Below are 20039 nucleotides of genomic sequence, written 5' to 3'. Positions count from 1 at the left end.
CCAGGGACATCTAAAAGGCAGCAGGAGCGTTAGAGGCTAAATTGAGATGCAGCTAATACTGTTCCTTTTGCAATCCCGAAACGGTCCGTGTAGTTACCCGTACCATCATGGGTAGGAAGTTAGTGCAGGCCTCCAACGCTGTGAATAACTTTGGATTTTTTCGCCTGCTCCCTCTCTCGTTCAGGTTTGGTTTACAATACAGTTCGGTCCCTCCATTTGTCTAGCTGATAACGGCCTTTGTTCTGCATATGGTACACCAGGCAATATACATTTACAAAGCAAAAAAAAACTTAGGGGGTAGCGAGCTGTAGTGGCGCGAGAAAACAATCACTGAACAACGTTACCCATCGGCTGAATGATGATAGTTGGCTCGATAAAGGTAGCGCCGACATTTTCGTCTAAATTTCATCACTTGCACGTGAGCTGGTAGCTCTATTCGCTCGGTCTTCGCATTGGTGCTCCTGAGATATGCCAGAGAAAGTCCAAAAGAATTATAAGAAATTCTTAACTGGAACATCCAATGGGCAGAATTCATATGAAAAATTAACTAAGCAAACACTAACAGAATCGAATTCTTTTTGGAAGAATTAAATTAACGTCTTATTGCAACCAACTATTTAATATTGAAGAGTTCCATAGTTCTTATGCCCCAAAGAGATATAGACTGAGGAACGTCTCTCAGTCACTCTAAGGAGAAAAATGTCCAGAATGATATTTGACTCCGTATGTGTTGTTGAAAATTGGAGAATACACTAATGAAAAACTGGACATTAAAAGCTTTAACATATCTGCAAATAGATTACAGTCACGTCTATTTAACCTGCAGGCTTATGGGACCGCTATCTTAGAGAGACTTGCAGCCTTAGGAAACAAAAACACTTTGAGGGTGGCAGAAGTCTTCAACCATGTGCATGTCGTCTCCAAAAGCTCATTTGTTTGTTAATATTAACCATTGACAACTGCATGTTGCTAAAGTATTAGGAAGCAGTCCTCAACGCCCTTTTTTATGAAGAGCTGAGAACGTCAAGCGCTGAAAACGCTCAAGAACGTCTTCAAAAAGAGTGAGGGAAACTTAAAAGACAGAGCATTTTGGGACAATAAAAGTTCATCCATCCTCAGTTTTGAATGCTCCAAATTATTCTGAGGAGCGATTTGTTTGATTGTATTTTAGAATTCATTACCGGTGAACCTTGAGAACCGTTTACTAATAAGCACCTCACCGTTCTTTCTAACCTCGTTTGAAAACCCCAGCTGTTACTATGAAGTATATCTTTCAGAGTTGTGATCACCGAAGTAGTACAAAGATATTAATACTGCATATCAAGAAGCTGTTCAAACACCGTAACTGCAACCCCAACTTGTGGGTATGAAAACCAATGAAAAAAAAGTAATGATATCTAAAGAGTAGCATTGCAGAATATGCGACCGAAAATCGCTTAAGCAAATAATTGCAAATAATTTGCAATCCTAATGTTGCAAATTAAAGGTAAACAAACATTACCTCCACTATTGATATAATCGGAAAAGCAAACATACCTTTCAGCGTCAACGGTATCATACATATATATATATGTGACTTCACACCAGCAGAACTATGCAGCGGTATCTCGTTTCCAAACGCTTTTCCGCATAAATCAGCTTCCACGCAAACACGCTTCTCGCCTGGAATGCTAAAAATATATTCCACCACTTATCTTCTTAAAAAACATTCCGAGTATTTTTCTCGTGGTTTGAAAAATACCCATTGCACTGCGTGAATCCCCAGGTGGGCATAAACCGGATCGGAAGTGAATAACTCAAACCGGGTAACGCTCTAATAACGTACGTAACATCACACACGCGAATGCGAGCAAGGATGGTGAGTTACCATACGACAATCCATGTGCCCGGTGGTTTGCTTGTGTTTGAGTTGATAGACATTCCCCGTTGCACTGGTCTGCCCGGTGAGGGGTGTACCAAAGGGTGGTAGAGTGGTGGAGGGATCTGGGATTTTTTGTTTGGAGTGTGCAAATTTAAGAGAGCATGAAATTTCCGTTCCGGGAAAGCATGAAATCCCCGGGTTAGAGAGACTAATATTTATTTAATTTCTTGCAAAGCGATGCCACAATAATACTGCAATGGGGGAACGTTGAATGCAAAAATAAAGTCCTCTGCTAGTGGCTGGTGGCAAAGCTCGTTGATGTCGTACGCACTGACGGGTGGTCGACAGAAGTGAAGCGAAGAAAAAAAAAACATGCCATGAAAATCGAACGCAATCGATGCGGTTACGAGCTAAAATATTCATTGCACTGAGAAAATCGAAGCGTTGAGTCGGCATAACAACACTTCATCGGAACGTTTATTTAAGCGCGTAGCGTGCAAACTGCCAGTTTTTCTTCCGTGTCGTACAGGTGGGGTTTGGCGCTTCGCCTGTTCTGGTGCAGCGCGTCCAATCGCTCGAAAAGCGTTGCTGTTATTCTAACACACTGCTTCCAATATACACTGATTTTTCTTTACAGATAGTTTCGGCACGGCAGCAACACTCGCACAGTGCACGGACGATTCATCCTGATTTTGTAAGATGACAAACGTGGGTACCCTTTCGGCAGCAGTGCGTTACAGGAACGGTTAGGCGTTTTTTGTTTGCCCCTCCCGGCCAGGCAATAGCAGGCACGTACAATCACCTACTTAGATACAATCCAGCGACGGCAGCGACGAGGTACGAGCATGTTCCGTTCATTGGTCGGGCGACGAACGACGATAGTGCACACCAGCAGAACGCGGCTAGTTGCCGTGGTGTCTCCCTATCCGATCTTCTACCTGTTTCTGTTGCTGCGAGCTGGCAGCAGTGCCAAGCTGTCACCCGCAGCCAACAACCGACAGATTGAGCAGCGGTTTGCGATGGAACCGCAGGACCAGACGGCCATCGTCGGTTCGAGAGTAACGCTGCCCTGTCGGGTGGTCAACAAGTCAGGCCAATTGCAGGTAGGTGGTGTTGAAACAAGCCTGATCTCCTTTTTGTAACTCCCATTGTAACCTATTTGCGCAACTCCACAGTGGACCAAAGATGATTTCGGTTTAGGCACACATCGGAATTTGAGTGGATTTGAGCGGTACACAATGGTGGGAAGTGATGAGGAGGGTGACTTCTCGTTGGACATCTCTCCGGTAATGCTGGATGACGACGCCAGGTATCAGTGTCAAGTAGGACCCGGAAGAGGAGGTAAGAATAGTGCACTCTCTCTCTCTACCCTAAACTCAGCACTCCTTACAAGCGTATCGCTCCCAACGCAGGAACTCCTGGAATTCGATCAAGGTTTGCCAAGCTTACCGTGTTGGTACCGCCCGAAGCACCGAAAATCGTCCAAGGTGACTTCATGGTCACGACGGAGGATCGCGAGATCGAGCTGGAGTGTGTGTCGGTCGGTGGTAAACCGGCCGCGGAAATAACCTGGATCGATGGGTTGGGCAATGTGCTGACGAAGGGCATCGAGTACATGAAGGAACCGTTGCGAGATGCGCGTCGCTACACCGCCAAATCGATACTGAAGCTTACACCGAAAAAGGAACATCACAACACCACGTTCACCTGCCAGGCGCAGAATACAGCCGACCGGACGTATCGTTCCGTACGGTTGAAGCTGGAGGTGAAGTATGCGCCGAAGGTGAAAATTGCCGTCATAGGAGGTGCACTCAACGGGGGCCGTATTCTCGAAGGTACGGAGGTCCGGTTGTCCTGTCGAGCGGACGCGAACCCACCAGATGTGACCTTCCGCTGGTATGTTGGTGAGGAGCTGTCTGAAGCTAATCATGCATCAGAACTGGTGAGTTTCCGAAAGACTCTGTTCGCTTTTCCTTAAATATATTCATCACACACACAATTTATCACGTACATTTCACAAATCAACAGCTTATTGCCAACATTTCGCGGCGATATCACGGCACTACAGTCAGGTGCGAGGTGCGCAATGCGGTCGGCAAGAGTGAGGAGAGCGTAACGCTGGACATCAGCTACGGGCCCAGCTTTCACGCTCTGCCCCAATCGGTCGAGGCTGACCAAGACGCTACCGTAACGCTGAGCTGTGATATTGATGGGAACCCACCGCCGGACGTCCTCTGGATACACGAACCTTCCGATCAGGTCGTATCAAGCGCTACCAACGTATCGCTCGTCGTCACCTCCGCCACGGCCGGTCGGTATTATTGCAAAGCGAGCGTCCAAGGATTCGCCGAGATAGAAGCCGAAGCTACCGTTTATCTGCGTGGCCCACCGGCGATCAACTCACCGCGCCAACAGTACGGAGCCGTGCATGATAGTGCCCAACTAGAGTGTGTTGCGCTCTCAATCCCAAAGCCCCGACATGTGCTGTGGTCGTTTAACGGGCGTGAAATTAACGTTAGCTCTGAGCCAAGCGCTGCCGAATATCGGGCACTTGACATTCCCATACCGAACGGTGTCCGATCAACGCTAATCATTCACCACTGTCAGCGGGAACACTTTGGCCGTTACAATTGTACTGTCGTAAACGATTACGGTATGGACTTTCTGGAAATTGACTTCGTCTCCAAAGGTAACCGTGCTGGCTTTGCTCAAATTCCAACTCCTATTACAACCACTCGTTTTTGTTTTCTCTTATCCATGTTCAACCAGAACAAAATCTGTTACCAGTTATAGTGTTGGGCTCTCTTGGAGGCATAACGTTTTTAATCATTGTCATCGTGATTGTCATCTGCTTGTGCAGTCGTCGAAATAAAAAGAAGCACCTTCCTCCTGCTGATGTCATCCCGAAGGTGAGTACCCTTGTCCTGGACACCTTACAAGTGTGTCCTAAGCAGTGCCATTATCCCAATGATTGCAATATACAGAAATTAAATTTGATTTATAAGTAGTTGGCAAATGACACGACAGACCAACGACATATTTAATTAGTAGCTCAGAAGCATTGAAGAAGATTGGGTTTGAGGTTGTGGAGTCTACAACATTGTATCGGAAATCTCAGAATTGGCCTAGAAATTCATTTTACAGATCATTGTCTTAGAATTAAGAAACCATCCATAGTGCCTATAAATACATCGGAGATCAGTAGCATAATCTCAAGATAGCAGCGATGATCACCAAGAATTCAGGTGTGGATGTTAGACCTGGCAGAAGATAGACATTATGAAATCACAATAGTGACATCTTCAAGAATTCCAATGTTTGTGGCCATTTTTCTGTCAATGAAATCTGAAAAGTCTTGGTTATTGCACAAAGTAAAGATACTCCCTACAGTTCTAGAAATCATCAGTAGGAGATTCAAGAAATTCTGGTTCTTGTCTTGTCTAACATTATCGGATGAGGGATTCCTTTCCAACTAAAGACACATCTTGTACTATTCTCCCGCAACACAAACAGTATGATGTACCGGGTAAAGATTGTGGCGAGCATGGAGGCACGACGGTAAGCACCGAACATAAAATAGACCGAATCGACGACATGCTGGATGGGGAACATCCGAGGGATACCATCACCACAAACATTGCGTTGAACGTGCGCTCCGCAGCTGTGCCACAGACCGGCACCGCTGCCATCAGTTCGTCGCTGACAGCGCTAAAGGGTGATACTACCACCGATTACAGGTAAGTAGGCGCTCGCCTCGTTACATTTGGCATCGCACTAACATTGCCTCGCATGGCGCAGCCGTTACTCCGGGGACTTTTCCGACTCGTTAAGCCACCTCCAGTGTCAGAAGGCCAGTGGACCGGGCGGTGGTGTGGGTAGCAGCAACAACAACGGGTACGTCCCGTATGTCAACTATGCCCGTGACTATAGCCCGCCGACGCAACATCTGATGCAGTTTAAGGCGAGCAGCAGTAGCAATAGCATTGGCAACACGCTCACCGGCAAACCACCGGCCAAGCCACCGAACGGCCAGCTACCGACTGGCACGATGACACTGTCGCGAAAGCGTACCCCGGCGCCGGATCTTACCCGACCAGCCGAAACCGGACTGCCAAGCATCCAGAGCAGCGTGTCCTCCATCCCGAACGGATTAATGAGTAAGTTTTCTTTTTTTGTTCGTTGTTGTTGTTTCTATTCGGCAATGCGGTTACTGTTCTCGGTTTTCAGCACGAAAAGAAAGCACTCCCCCGGACAAAACACTCCAGCTAATGGGGTGGATTGCTCAGTCAATTTGCAAACTCCGAATGACCGTAGGAAAAGTTTGATGTTGAAACCACAAAACCCCCAGCTCCCGGTACCGGAAGGAACTTTACTCGTGCCGAGACCACATTTAAACATTTGTCCAGCGTCTGTTGCTGTTGCTGATTTACCGAAAGGCATCATACTTCGACCGGGCTACGGTACGGTTTGATCCTTTTGGCTTTGCATCGGTTATAGGACGAACACCGTACCAGTGTTGGCAGTGTGCGCCTTATGGTAGAATTGTTTTCCCATAATGCCCTTGCTTGAGGGAGCGACAAAGGGGGGGAAGGCGTGCGCAAACTAATAGATTTGTGTTTGTCTTGAATTTATTGCTCCCAGTAGCGTACTGCCACTGGCCAACCGACCAATGCGACGAGAGTCCATAACTTGCACCCCGGGGCTTGTGCGCAAAGCCCTTCGCAGGAAAATAAAAAGTTTCCCCCTCGCTATGAAGCGTGAGAGAACAAACAAACTAAAATACCAGGAACTATAACCAGAGGAATGCATAGAGACAAATAAATATGTGCGACGGTTGCCATGAAGCGTGGCGAGTGTGGGGGTATTTGCATTAACGCAGTTTGGGATTAGTTTTTATAGTTTAAGAAAGCATTCTTGCAGTGTTTTTTTTTGTTTCTCTTTCCATAACGGAAGCTACATCGTACGTACGATCCGGAACAATGAAAAATCGACCCATGGACCCAGAAAAACTGCAACAGTAACTCTGTTTTCTGTAGTTTGCTGTCCAACATTGCACTTTTAGGTTGTAAAATGTTTCCTTTGTTTACTGGTTTTCATAATTTTGTGTAATAAACTTTACAAACCTGTGCGCCGCTTACACTTGCAAGAGCCTGGGTGTTCGCGGGGAGTACCCAACGTGTATCAATTAATCGCTGCAGCCAGGACAGCCCGTTTTTAATTTAATTAGTAAATTAATACGACCTGCGTGGCGCGCCCGTGTACAGGTTGACAGCTGTCAATCGTTTGGCTGATTGAGCAGGTAATGAATAATTGAATTAGATGTTTAAGATCGATGGCCACTAGTTGATTGAATTTGCTAGCAGAAACCTTATTCGCAAAACGTTTTCGTTCAAGGTAGTGATGCTAATTCGTTACATATTGATATGAGGAAGATAATAAACACTTCACTTACTACTGTACTAGATATCTCTTCAAGAATGAGAATTATTAGATTTATGCGACTAGAATAATCGCTTTTCCAAACCACGAATATCTGGTATTAGCCCAAACCAGGTCTTAAGTTGAATCTCATTCAGATTTCTCTTTTAAACCAAATACTTTCCATCCAATGACATGGTTAAAGTTAGTTATAAGGAGAGTTCCTGAGTTATCTGAAGAGTCTAATACGGCTTTTTATGTTCTACAACCTGGTATTAATCTGAAGAGCTGAAGATTTCCAAGTCTTTGCTATTGATATGGTCTATATTCCAAGGACTTCGGTGTATTAGACCAAGTTGTTTGATAGATAGACTGACAATTGGAATTTACGAAGAAGGTAGAGATTATCATCTCGACATATCTGAAATTCCGATGTCTAAAGCTCAAAACTGTTTTATTTATTTTTTTTAATTCGTGAAAACCAATCCTATTATTATCTATAATTTTGAAATATAGTCCTGGAAAATCGCCTAACAGTTGTCTAAATGTGTACAATTTTACCCAGATCATCCCATGCTCGGTTGCCATATCGGGCTGGATACGAGGTTCGGTGCCAACTACGGTACATTGCACGGTCGTGGCAGCAGCAGCCCGATGCAGCTACCCCCACCCGCAACGGCCAATCCCGCCGCGACCCCAGCTCCACCACCGTACAGTGCAACGCGCAACCAGAACTGTTTGCTCGGGCTGGGACTTACACCCGCGCCCGGCGGCACTTCCAGCAGTTTGGCCAGCAGCGGTAACAACTCGGCCTTGCTAGCCACCGGTTCCAGCAGCCCAAGTTCGACGCAGTCGGGTTCGCTATCGCTCGCCAGCTCGCAGCTGTCGCAGGCACCATCCATTTCGGGCACGGGAACGATCAGCGCACCAGGACAGCCGCAAGGCCAGCAACAGCAGCAGCAACCGAACAGCCCTCCCGGACAGTTTATTCTTCCTTCCAGCAACACCATCAAACCCGGCGTGCTGGCGACACACGTGTAAGCCGGTACCAGCGAACCATCTTGTGCAGTGTGCGAGATACAGTTCGACCAGATGCGTGGTCGCTTAGATACTTGTCAATTTAGTTTTAACACACCCATTTCCCTGATAGTAGGGTAGCTAATCCTCGTATAAACTAAGAACTGAGCTTTACTTACTGATCAACACCTCACACGAATGGAGCACACTGTTATTCTTTGCCTTCGTTGCAATGCGGGGTGACAGCAAGGTGGAGGATGCCAACGCTTCCATCTCCACGGTTTTACGAGCAGATGGCAGGCAAGTGGACAAACTGCTGCAGGAAGACACTCGGTTGATACGAATGCCGGCTACTGCTTCGAGACGTGCGAGTCCACATTTTAACTCCGTACAGAGAGGCAGATTTTACTCCAGCAGTCCGCATCCGGTATCTGCCGAGGTGATCCATTACCCCAAACGTTACGCTCAATTGCACGCATGAGGCTTGACGATGCTAGGCCGAATCGTGGTGGCTGAGAAAACCCACAAAAAGCAGAGACTAACATTCGACCGTAAACTTTCTAATCTCGTGCAAAACCCAACACATATCCAAAACGCTGATAAGATATAGCCTGATCTACGTGAACGCAAAAAAAAATAAAATGAAAACAAAACACATTCTAGCATTAATTACCCGCGCCACCGGTCGGTACGGTTACGGTACGGAATTGTTAATACATAGTCAATACTACTATATCGTTATCATAAGCGCTTTGTGCTACAAAAGGTAAGATTCTATCGTGCTAGTGTAATGTCGATTGCCATCGCTTCGGTTCGTTTCGTTTCCATCGCAAATCCTGCCCGGAGCTATCGCACACTAAAAAAAAAACCACCTGAATTGATGCATGAGTAAGTGTGGCCTTGTTCGATGTTGTTCGCCTCCATACGTTAGTGCACGTGTCAAAATGCGCCAAGGGAAAACGCACTCAAACGTGGCGCCGTTATGCTGTTTTCGTTGTGTTGTCAAAGATTTTAAAAACAAAGGATTCCGGCATCGGTTTCCCAAACTCCTGTTCTGTTCGAACTCCACCAGCAACCGTTGCGTTCGTGTACGCTTGTGCACTGCGCTGTTCGCTAAAATTTAGCTTTAGATTACAATCAAACACGGAGGTTGTACGAGCCCGCGTCCGACGGCAGTTGTAGTTTCGGTTTGGATGTAAACATTCCAAAACAGCCTAACTCCTGTGCCACATCCATATCAAATCTCATATCATAGCTCCCAGTTTTAAAAGTCTATTACTGTGAAACTAAAAAAGTCCCTTTGACCGCCATCCTGTTGCGGTAATAGAATTCATTCCAGGGAAAGCAGCACGTATGCAGGGGTGTGAACGAAATCATAAAAAAGGATAACACTCGTAACTATATCCGGCTTTAAGGATGCAACTTGTTGTACCATATCTTGGCATAGGAGCCAACATACATCGAAGATTCAGTTATTGGACAACAATTTACTAGGAAATTTTAAAGAGCTCGGTATCAATGACGTATCTATATGTTTGTAAGGACGGACGGAGATTCATATGTGTGTGTCAGGGCGCTAAGACTCATACTAGACAAGATTTATACAGTTGTCCTAGTCCTTTCTCCAATAAAGCATCCCGTAGTTAATCATTGAAGATGCTATATTGATGACAACCCTAAACCATTATTGCTGCTATGCTATGCTGTTAAGTCGGATGTCAAAATTCCCAGGAATATATAAATTAATTTCCCTTTTTTTGGGTTTGTTTTGAACTGATTTTGAAGAGAATATTGCCCTAAAAAGTTTGACATTGGAAGAGAGATCAGAATACCCCAGAAATTCTAGCAAAAATTATCCCTAATGGCAGGACTACCAATAACAACGACAGACAGAGTTGCACAATTTCATCTATAAAATTTAATATATTTCACGTACAACGAAAGCCATTCCTCGGTATATTTCCCAATACAATTCGGTGATGTTACAATCGGTGGTAACCATTTTAAGCCCTAAGTCTAGCAGTATACAAACATACTCCCGAAGAAAACTGAACTTTAGTGTACTTCCGGTTAAACAATTTCCAAAACGGCACTAGCAAATTATACATGTTGCGCTACATCTAAAGTTATGTTAACTGCCTGATGAAGTTAGCCTGTTTGTTGCGAGAAACATGGGTTAAGTGCAAGCACTGGTGAAGAACGGCAATTCTCCAAACAAAGTGTCTGTCCGAGACTGTGCAACAGTGTTGAAGAAGCCCAACAAACTTTACACCTGAATTGTGTTACGAGATCTGTAGGTAAACAAACAACCCCAAAAACCAATTGCATCCTGCTAGAAAAATGGAGGCGCATTTTAAAAACTCACGAGCAAAACAAAAAACAAATTATCAGTAAAGAAACCAAATCATCCATTTTATATCACCGCCATTTATTCTAACCCCCTTTCTCTCGCGTTCTCTTACATCACAGCCTAATACACTTTACTAAACATATACAAACTTTACCCCCTCCATCCCATGCAGAATCATATCGGGGAGAAAAAAGGATTGTCCAAAAAACGAATTTTTGGTCACCGGTGAGATAAGCTAAAGAGAGATAGATAGAGTGAACGAGGGAGGAAGTTATATAGAATTAAAGAGAGACAGAGAGAATAAATAAAGCAAAACAAAACCACACAAGATCCCATTTACTGTATAAGCGAATGTCTAGATAACGAAGGAATTATAGAAGCTTGCTAAATATAACGCAGAAGAAGAAAGAAAGAGAAGAAAAAAAACCAAAACAAAACAAACAAACAAAAAATAAACGAAACTCTTATAACTAGTGACACACATTGGGCGAATGAAATATCCATTTTTCGGTAGTGATAGCTAGATAGAGTACATTTTTCAATTCAAAACATTCCAAAACGAAACAAACAAACAAGCAAACAAAACAAACAAAAACAAATGGCATCAAAAGAATGGAGCATTTCGGTTTTAAATGCGGTTCATATCCAGCATAGCTATTAATGCCACTGTGTATAGGTTGGTTTTATGTTTACCTTCCGTCATGCTAAAAGAAAACCCGGAAAAAATAAATTTTATATAAAAGGTGCAAAAGAAACTTTTATTTTGGATTTATTTTAATTTCAACAATGATGACATGAAACGGTCTTTTGAGATGGGTATGTTGTGTATAGATAGTAAAATTGGAAGAAACATTCTTAGGCTGCTGTTAGGTATTTCGATGGTTCCATAAACTATTGTTAAAGTTTTAACTCTAGCTCGTGACGGGGGCTTCCAATTGAACTTCAAAAACAACAAAAATGTCAACTCCCAGCAGCAAATTCAATGTTTAACCTCCCCGAGTTTTGTTCTCTGCTGCTGCACCGCCGTATCGTTGGAGTCTGAGTATGTAGCCCAGTAAATTTTCTCCAGATGACGTTGGACCGAGGTGTTATTACATTTCCGATTAGTCTCACCCATACGGGGAAACCCGGGTTCGACCGTGCAAAGGTGATAACCCCCACAAACATCCACACACCGAGTGACAGAGTGCAGCGAAAGTTCACCGACGAGGTGCCACTGCGATGCGGTTTTAGATCTAACGAGCAAGATGTTTCCCCGTGCGATGTGGAAAAAACAAAATTAAATTTCTCCACCAAGCATAAATATTCCTGGCCGCACACAGTTTTGCTCGCTGTGGTGATATGGCACAGTAGACGGCCTACCCGAAGGAAAGTTGACACAGCTAAAATACGGATAAAGCCGTTTTGTTACGCGAATTGCATACTGCCTGGCGAAATTGTTAATATGCATAGTAAAGGTTTCCCGTGCGCCACGGGGTATGCAATCTACGTAACAAAGCCCACCTTGATAAGCACTTTGCTAACAGCTTGATAAGAGCACCTAACAAGCTCGAGAGGTGGGTGCACCTAAACACTTTGTATCCAGGATCGTCGTTTCCGGATCCAAAGAGCAATTTGGGATTGGGGGTGTGTGTTTTATTTTATTTTTTCGTAGTATAGCTGCCATATGTAGTGGAATATATGCCAGAACAAAGAAGTTTTGGCTTTCCCACGCGCAGACACCGGGCCAGCGTGTGTTGGAGAGTGTCGCGTACCGTGTAACCTAGCTACCGTAAGACAGATTTCGGAAGCGATATTGCATTTCATTTCATCCGAAATAGGGTTACGCTTGGGAAGGAAGGGGTTGGATGTTAGCGTCCAATTTATCCTGCCAATCTCGCGCCAATTATTTTTCATTTATCCAAACGCTCATTTCCACCCTCTACTTCTTCGCTACTAATTTAGCGATACTATTTGACGATAGCGCCGTACCGAAGCGATATAAGGAAAAACACACCCACACACACATATATATGTATATACATATACTCACATTTATACAAAGCAAAGCATTACTACGTCGTCGATTAGCGCCTAAATTTATTTGTCGAATGCATACGAATTTTCTACCAGCAAAAAAAAACACACCCACAGAAGAATCGAAGCAAAAACGTGAACGCTAACCCGGTGCGAACGTCCGCTAACGGGACGGAAGTGCGCTTGGGAAATAATAAATATGTTAATAAGAGCGAACAAAATGTAATAACCATAACTATAACGATAAAAATAATAAAAAAAAAAAATAATAATAAAAATAAAAATAATATAAAAGGGCAAATGCGCTGGAATGTTGGCCATGCTTCCAGCACGGGTAGCGCGTCCTTTGGGCGTGCAGCAGCGCACAAAGGACCACCGTACCCGTCCGATGATACGGTTCCGACGCGAAATATTGGCCCTCGGGCCAGACAGACGGCATGCTATCGTGCCCGGCCATCTTCGTTCGCCATACCCGCTCTTGACATTTAATTCCTTTTCCTTTACTATGTCAGCGAGCGCTTTACAAATCTGGATGTTTCTCCTTTTGGAGGTATCTGCACTACTTTCCGTTTTATTTTTTGCTGACTTGATTATTGGGTGCGTCTTATTCGCGTAATTCCAACTGGCTATGTGCATGAGCCAAGTTTTCTGGAACCTTTTTGCCATTAGAAATTAGGAGGATGATAAAGATGAACGCCACCCACCCCACCCATTTTTTTATTTGAAACCTTCTACACTTGTACCTTGACGTTATACATCGATATACCTGCATACTGTACGAAATACAAGACGAGTTTTGGAAGATTACAAAATAGAAATATCTTCATTAAAGAAACCAAAAACACTCTTTATTCCCTATCTGGTTTAGCCATTTCGCTTTTCTTGCACGACCAGGTATGGATCAGTTACCGCATGTCATGGCACCCATATGAAGTACATCCAGTGCTGTTTCGACTCACTGTATTAAATATGTAATTCTTTCCCGACGTCCATTTTTTTTTGCTGCTTGTCGGAGTAAAATGCTCTGACATCCGGCTTTATCTTACTTCTCTCTAGAAGTGTCATCACACAGCAGCGGTACTCGAGGTCACTTCAAAACCAAGTACGAAGTCGACTCCACCCATCAGGCTCCACAGCTGCTTCAAAACCCCACCGAGCCGGTGCTTTCCACACACTCAGACATGCTTCATGCGCGAAGTGCAACCACGTCAAGATAAGCATTGTCTTCGTTCCAATGCATCAAGAAGGTGATGTTGCAGGACACGTGGCATTTGCACACGAGCAAGTTCGGCGGCGGCACCTCTTTAACATGAGCCTACACTTCGACACGAACCCAAATCCTGTGCCTCGTTCCACCACCCGTTACCAACCGTCTTGACATGTACTGCACGACTCCTCCGAGTGTATCTAACGCGCGAAATTGCGATGCATGCGAGTGAATATGAAATTGCGATAATGATTCACTACAACAGAATTAGTTTTTGTTTAGCCAACTAACGATTTCGGCATCTTTACATTTAGTTGAGAAAGGGATGACTAGTTATGTAATATTTGAAATTTCTTCAATGAGAATATTGCATTACATATTTTATAAAAAAAAATATTTTGTGTACCACTGTACCTTTGCCTTACCACTTGATAGAGCAAACAAGCTATGATTTATTCAGTTATGAAGTTTTTCAGTTTAATATTAATAAGTAAGACATTAGATTTGTAGAATATGTTCGGTAGCACCCAAGCTCAACACTAGAGCTAAAGACTCTATCTGGTGGATGCGAATTGAGTCCGACTAAACGCCCTGAAAACAAAAACAAAAACACAGCGTCCAATATGTTATAGTCCAATACAACAGTTGCCGGCTGTTATCACATATTACACGTCATCACATATTAATGCGAGGTCATTATGTGCAAGTGACAAAACACTCACACCCCGACGTGTTTATATTCAACCGTGGCAAACAGTTCATAATGCAGCACACACTTTGCATAGCACCATCGGTGGACACGCTTATTGTTTGAAGGAAAACGCTTGAAGGACAAACACATTTGAGACAGTCACGTTCGACAGCCGGCATATGCATGTATTTTTTTTTTTCTTTTGCCAGTAAACCCAGACCGGGGTTGCACAGTTTTCGGCACGCCGAGAGGGTTTTGGGCTTCCATTTCGGTCAGTATAAAAAGCTTTCCTTAACGAATCAAATGTATCGTACAGAGCGAGTTACAGATTGCAAACGCTCGGTACAGCAAACTGAACAGCATGCCGCTAAATCGGTCCCCAGCATGGTCTAGCTGGAGGTACATTGTGTTGCACATTAGAACGACGTGCATTATTGTGACGTTTTTTTTTTAGTTGCTGTTGTCCTTTTTTCTTCATTTTGTTTTCTCCAAAGTTGGGTTCTGCTGCTACTAAACTCGTGCGCGTTCAACTATGTGGACAAAATTGCAAGAAAGTACCAGATGTATACGTGCATGCTTTGCATGACGAAGGTACAGCACATCCCAATATGGGTCTATGTGTGTGTGTGCGTTTGTGTGTATGTCGGTGCATTTCTCCGGTAATCACAAAAAGGGCCACAAACACACACCCGGCTGCATTCGACTTTGGTGTGAACGTTCCACGCTCGGATGCCTTTTGGATTTTAGGGGCGAAACACTTTCGTACGTCCGATTCGCATTCCGTGGCGTGCCTGGACCAACCCCGGGGGCTTAACTCTCGACGTTCCATTGACGCCTTCACACCAGGGCCAGTAATACGCCTACAGCATTTGCATCCCGATTTGTTTCGCAAAATGTTCGCATACATTCGGGTAATATCAATGCATCTTGTCTTCCTCCTAAAATTCCTAAGTGTGCAACAGAGAGAAAGGGAGAGAGAGATAAAGAGAGAGAGAGTGAAAAAAACAAAAAGGGTAATGTTACGGTCCTACGACTGTGCATCCCATCGAAACTATCTGCCATGATGCGATGGTGCGAAGCGTTTTATTGTCTATACCGGGATTTTAGTCAACACCGTTTTCTCGCACCACTCGCTTTTGGTTGAGTTTTGGAATTTATCGCACAAGTGGATTGAGCTTAATCGAGGCGGTGTACCTCGGTTTGAATGCTACAACTGCAACATGGTGGGAGAGTTTCCTGAATTGTGACATAGTTTTCAAGTTTTTGTTTTAGTTTGTGCTGAACTACATTGCTGCGCTTAGTAATGCTGGCTGTGTCGATCACCACTTACAATTACCATTGTCACAATTAACAGCCGCATAAATTAATGTATTGTAGTCGAAGAAGTTGAAAATATGAATTATCCTACCTTCAAAACCCTCAGCTAAAATTCTACACACCTTCGCATGGTAACACTCGTAAAAAGTGGTACCAGATACTGCACCTTCGAAAACGACAAGCACAATAACCCGCTGCGCACGGAGGTGATTCACCCGGCATACGTTCGCATCGACCGACTATCGAATGGCACTTCAGCTGAAGCAAGCATCATACGTGAAAAATGCTACAAAAAGGCTTTTTCCGCAGTCTCTCACTTTAGTACACACACTTGACATCCATCGACTTTCTTTCCGAGCTGGGATGATGTGCAACGAAACGTGACCAGATCTAGGCGTATCTCACAACTCTGGGTACCCTTAAACAGTTAGGCCGTTCTTATCCATGTTCTCACCCTTTGCAATTTTTTGTTTATAAGCAATTCGGCCAGACCGTTCTTCATGAACAAAAAACAAACAAAAATATGTATTTTTACATATTTTTGAATTATTAATTCATTATGCTTACTATCGAGCGTTCGAAAGGATATAGCAACAAATATAATACAATAGGTGCTACACAGAAATAGCGAAATAATCTCTTGTGGAGTTTAAGTGCTATCCACGTTGATAGACAATGTGGAAGGGGACGTGTAAGAACTGTAAAAGAATGTCACTGTATTGTTACAAGAGTACGTCCATTGAGCCTGCCATACCTGACATACATGGACACAATACGACCCTTCAGTGAAAACCTAATCCTTGAGAACCACTTTTTTCGCATACAATTTGGATAAAGTGTGCGCGACCTCTCAACCTCTTTTCAATTTTTTCTTTAAAATTTCATTGAGGTTGCGCTTCATCAATGTACTTGTCATTTCGAATTCAGTAGTTTAATAAATTTTTCTACACCTAACTTCACATACTAATCTCTTCTTGGTTGGATTTTCCATATGTTGCTCTGATTCAAGTGCGAACTAGTTTACATGCTATATTTTCACCCCCTTTATGATGTACATAGTTTTGTTTCTATCTTACATTTTTGGTACAAAATATCAATAAAGTGGTCCTAGCGATTGCACATCTGCTGTCATCATGGTTAAATCGTTATATTAACCCGAATGTAACGCATTGATTGAAGTTTATTTATCAGCCTTCAAGCAATTCAACATAAAACATAACATGTTCGACATAGAAGAAAGAATTAAAATCGATTGTAGAGCGTAATTAAACTTGTGGTGTATCATGTAATTTTAACTTGTGCCTGAAAAAGCCTCGCTCTTATAAAATGATTTGACTTCTTTTGAAAATTTTTAAACATCCTGATGTTGTCTGGCTGAGATTTATTTAAACATAATTTTCCATATAAGGGGCAATAAGGATTGCAAAGGAAATGGAAATTTAATTTGAAATTTATCTTGATCATGTTTCGAGATTAGCTAACGGATCCTACTCGTAAAGTTTATGAAGTTCTAAACAGTAAGAGTTTACTTTCGGAGAGGAAAAAGATATTCATCAAACTGAAATCCACCTTAGACGCGTTCATTGAGTATTGCAATTATACGCCAATCTCTGTCTCTCTGAGTTAAAATTAATGTTGTATTTAGTCTGAGGTATCTTACCTACGTTATGCATGAATGGACGATCCGCACATGAACAACAATACTCCATTATGAAGCGCCGCTTTTTCAGGAAGTGTAAGGACATTTTCTTTTAGAATGTTCATTCAACGGGAATCTCCTCGCTAAAATATACAAACTTACTCGATCAAAATTTGTCTTTTCGCTACCATCCATTGGAATTTGCACGTCAATTTTATTCTATGCTTTACTTACGTATGAGAATCCATCGCTTTGTGCTGTCTTCGATAAGAGTAAATGTTATCCAATGCACGATATGATACATCCATTCTATAGAAAAGAGTAATGAGCGATTATAAAAGACTTACTTACTTATCCGGCGCTAGATCCGCTTCGCGGTCTGCAGGAGTCCTCTAAACTGCTCATCGTCGAGCGTCTTCGCGTGCCAATCCATTATTCCGGCCTTTCTGGTGGACGCATCAACGCCATCACTCAATTTGGGACGACCTAAAAAAACTTTACGGGATTATTAAGCACAATTAGAACAAAACTTTCCCCTATTTACCAACGACGCCAAATTGTTGCTATATTTTTATTTTAATAACAACAAACAATGAAATGACATTCCGAAACGTCAATAAAGACAGTGGGCTTGCCGTTAGCACGTTGACTGCCGAGCCCTTATTGCATGCAAGTTTTCTTCGTCTAATTTACTTTAAGAACCAAATTTATAAAAAAAAAATTATTAAATAATATAAGATGCAGAAGATTGCATATACTTTGTTGTTATATTCACGGCTAAACAATTCTTCCATTACATTGCCAACAACTAAGCCTAGACACTTAACCGAGCACAACCAACATAATTCAATATACCAAAAGAAAATTCAAGTGCAAACACTGTACACATGGCAAAGCAAGCGCGGCTGAAAATATGATTAAAATCTTCAACAAACGAATAGAAATAGACAAATACATAAAATTGAAATACGAAGCTCCAAACAAGACAAGCATTACAGTGTTTGTGGTTCTTTTTATCAAAGTTTGCGGTTAATTTTTCGCTTAATGCAAGCACGGTCCCTTATCTATGACGTTTCGAAATGTCATTTAAATGTCAAATCCCTTCGGCACCAAACAATCGGACACACCCAATCATGCCAACCAGAGCTTGTATACCACATTGTGCGCAAAAAGCTTTGTAATGCTTCATCCAAAAGCGGGCTTGAAAGCATACAGCAGCAGGAAAACTCGGAGAAACTTTACGTTCCAGCAAGCTCAACATAAGGCCTGATTGCTAGCACGTCATTTAGATGGATTTTTAAAGGTTGTAAAAGATTAATTTTACAAGACTGCTTTATATATAGTCGCCTTCCTTCTAATATTTTCCTATTTCTCGACACCCATTTCTCGGTTGTGAAAAGACGTACAGATAAATGTTTTCATTTGGATAACACCAGACATTGTCTGACATGTATTTTCTATAAGCCGACTAGAAGAATAAAGCTCTCGACTTTTAAGTACTGGAAAGGAAGGAAATAGAGTATACTTTATTTAATATTATAAGACACACGATAACATGAAATTTCCAAAAGCAAACACACAAAATCCGTGTCTGGAAGCACAAATAATCGCGTTGTTGATTAATGTTTGTCCAAAAATCGTCGACGTGCGGCGCTACTCTCGTCACCAAAACTGGTTATCGATTTTTCCCGACACGACACGGAGAGACATGAAACAGGAGCGTTACGTACCGTTGACCTCAAAAAAAAGGGACAGCTCTATGTTTCTGTGTCTGTTTTCATTGCAATTTCCAAGGCTTTTTGGCGATGTGAAAATTTGTGCACGGCACGAAAGGGAATTGTCTCTTTATCAAAGCTTTAACGAAAGATGTTTATAATTGCTATGTCAAATCGGTTTTCAGAGCTTATTTAAACGCGAAAACAGTACAAAGATTATTTAAAAATATTTTGAGTGTAATTTTGTGAACAAATTTTCTTCAATTTTTATTTCAACCAAACGAGAAAATTGATCCATTACGCACGTCAAATGAGTCTAGCAATCCATTTTATGGCATTGCTCCATAAGAACACTGTCGAAATCGCCCGAAATATTGGAAACCTAGATGTCAGTCCTCGAGAACACAAGTGCCATACATTACATCAGCAAGCAAACAGTGCAAAAAAGCAAACATTTCCATTTGGGAAAAATATAGCTTCACAAGTCATTCGGAGTATGGAGAGAAATTCCGGACACAAAAATAAACTCTTACACGGTGGAGCATCAAGCAGAAGCTATCCTAATGTCGACGAGTTTTGTGGAAGCTCGTGACAAAGGTGAAGAAGCGTGTACTTACGGGAAGAAATGTTTCTCCCGGTCGAAGATAGCTGGAGCGGACCGGCGGTGCAGCACGGAGTTTCAGCACGCTGAAACAATCGCAGCGGTGTAAATTCCATTTCGTTCCATCAGCATTTTTAAGAGACCGTGTCATGACGACCTCCTTGGCTGGTTTCTAGCGCTCGTTGTCAAACGGGAGGAATAAGAAAG

General features: G+C 42.9%; 1 protein-coding gene across 1 annotated transcript; it reads left to right on the top strand.

The window, feature by feature from the left end:
- The first annotated feature begins 2706 nt into the window (after positions 1 to 2706).
- Positions 2707 to 8320, top strand: LOC128713615 (irregular chiasm C-roughest protein-like). The gene is made up of 8 exons (XM_053808480.1): positions 2707 to 2964; positions 3037 to 3202; positions 3274 to 3803; positions 3890 to 4550; positions 4631 to 4770; positions 5375 to 5598; positions 5660 to 6018; positions 7845 to 8320. The coding sequence occupies exons 1-8, from the start codon at positions 2707 to 2709 to the stop codon at positions 8318 to 8320; spliced, it is 2814 nt and encodes a 937-aa protein (XP_053664455.1).
- The last annotated feature ends 11719 nt before the right edge of the window (positions 8321 to 20039 follow it).

This window comes from Anopheles marshallii, chromosome X, assembly GCF_943734725.1.
Source record: "Anopheles marshallii chromosome X, idAnoMarsDA_429_01, whole genome shotgun sequence".
Classification (NCBI taxonomy): Eukaryota; Metazoa; Arthropoda; class Insecta; order Diptera; family Culicidae; genus Anopheles; species Anopheles marshallii.
The sequence above is the reverse complement of the archived record's forward strand: the minus strand, read 5'-3'. Positions and strand labels throughout refer to the sequence as shown.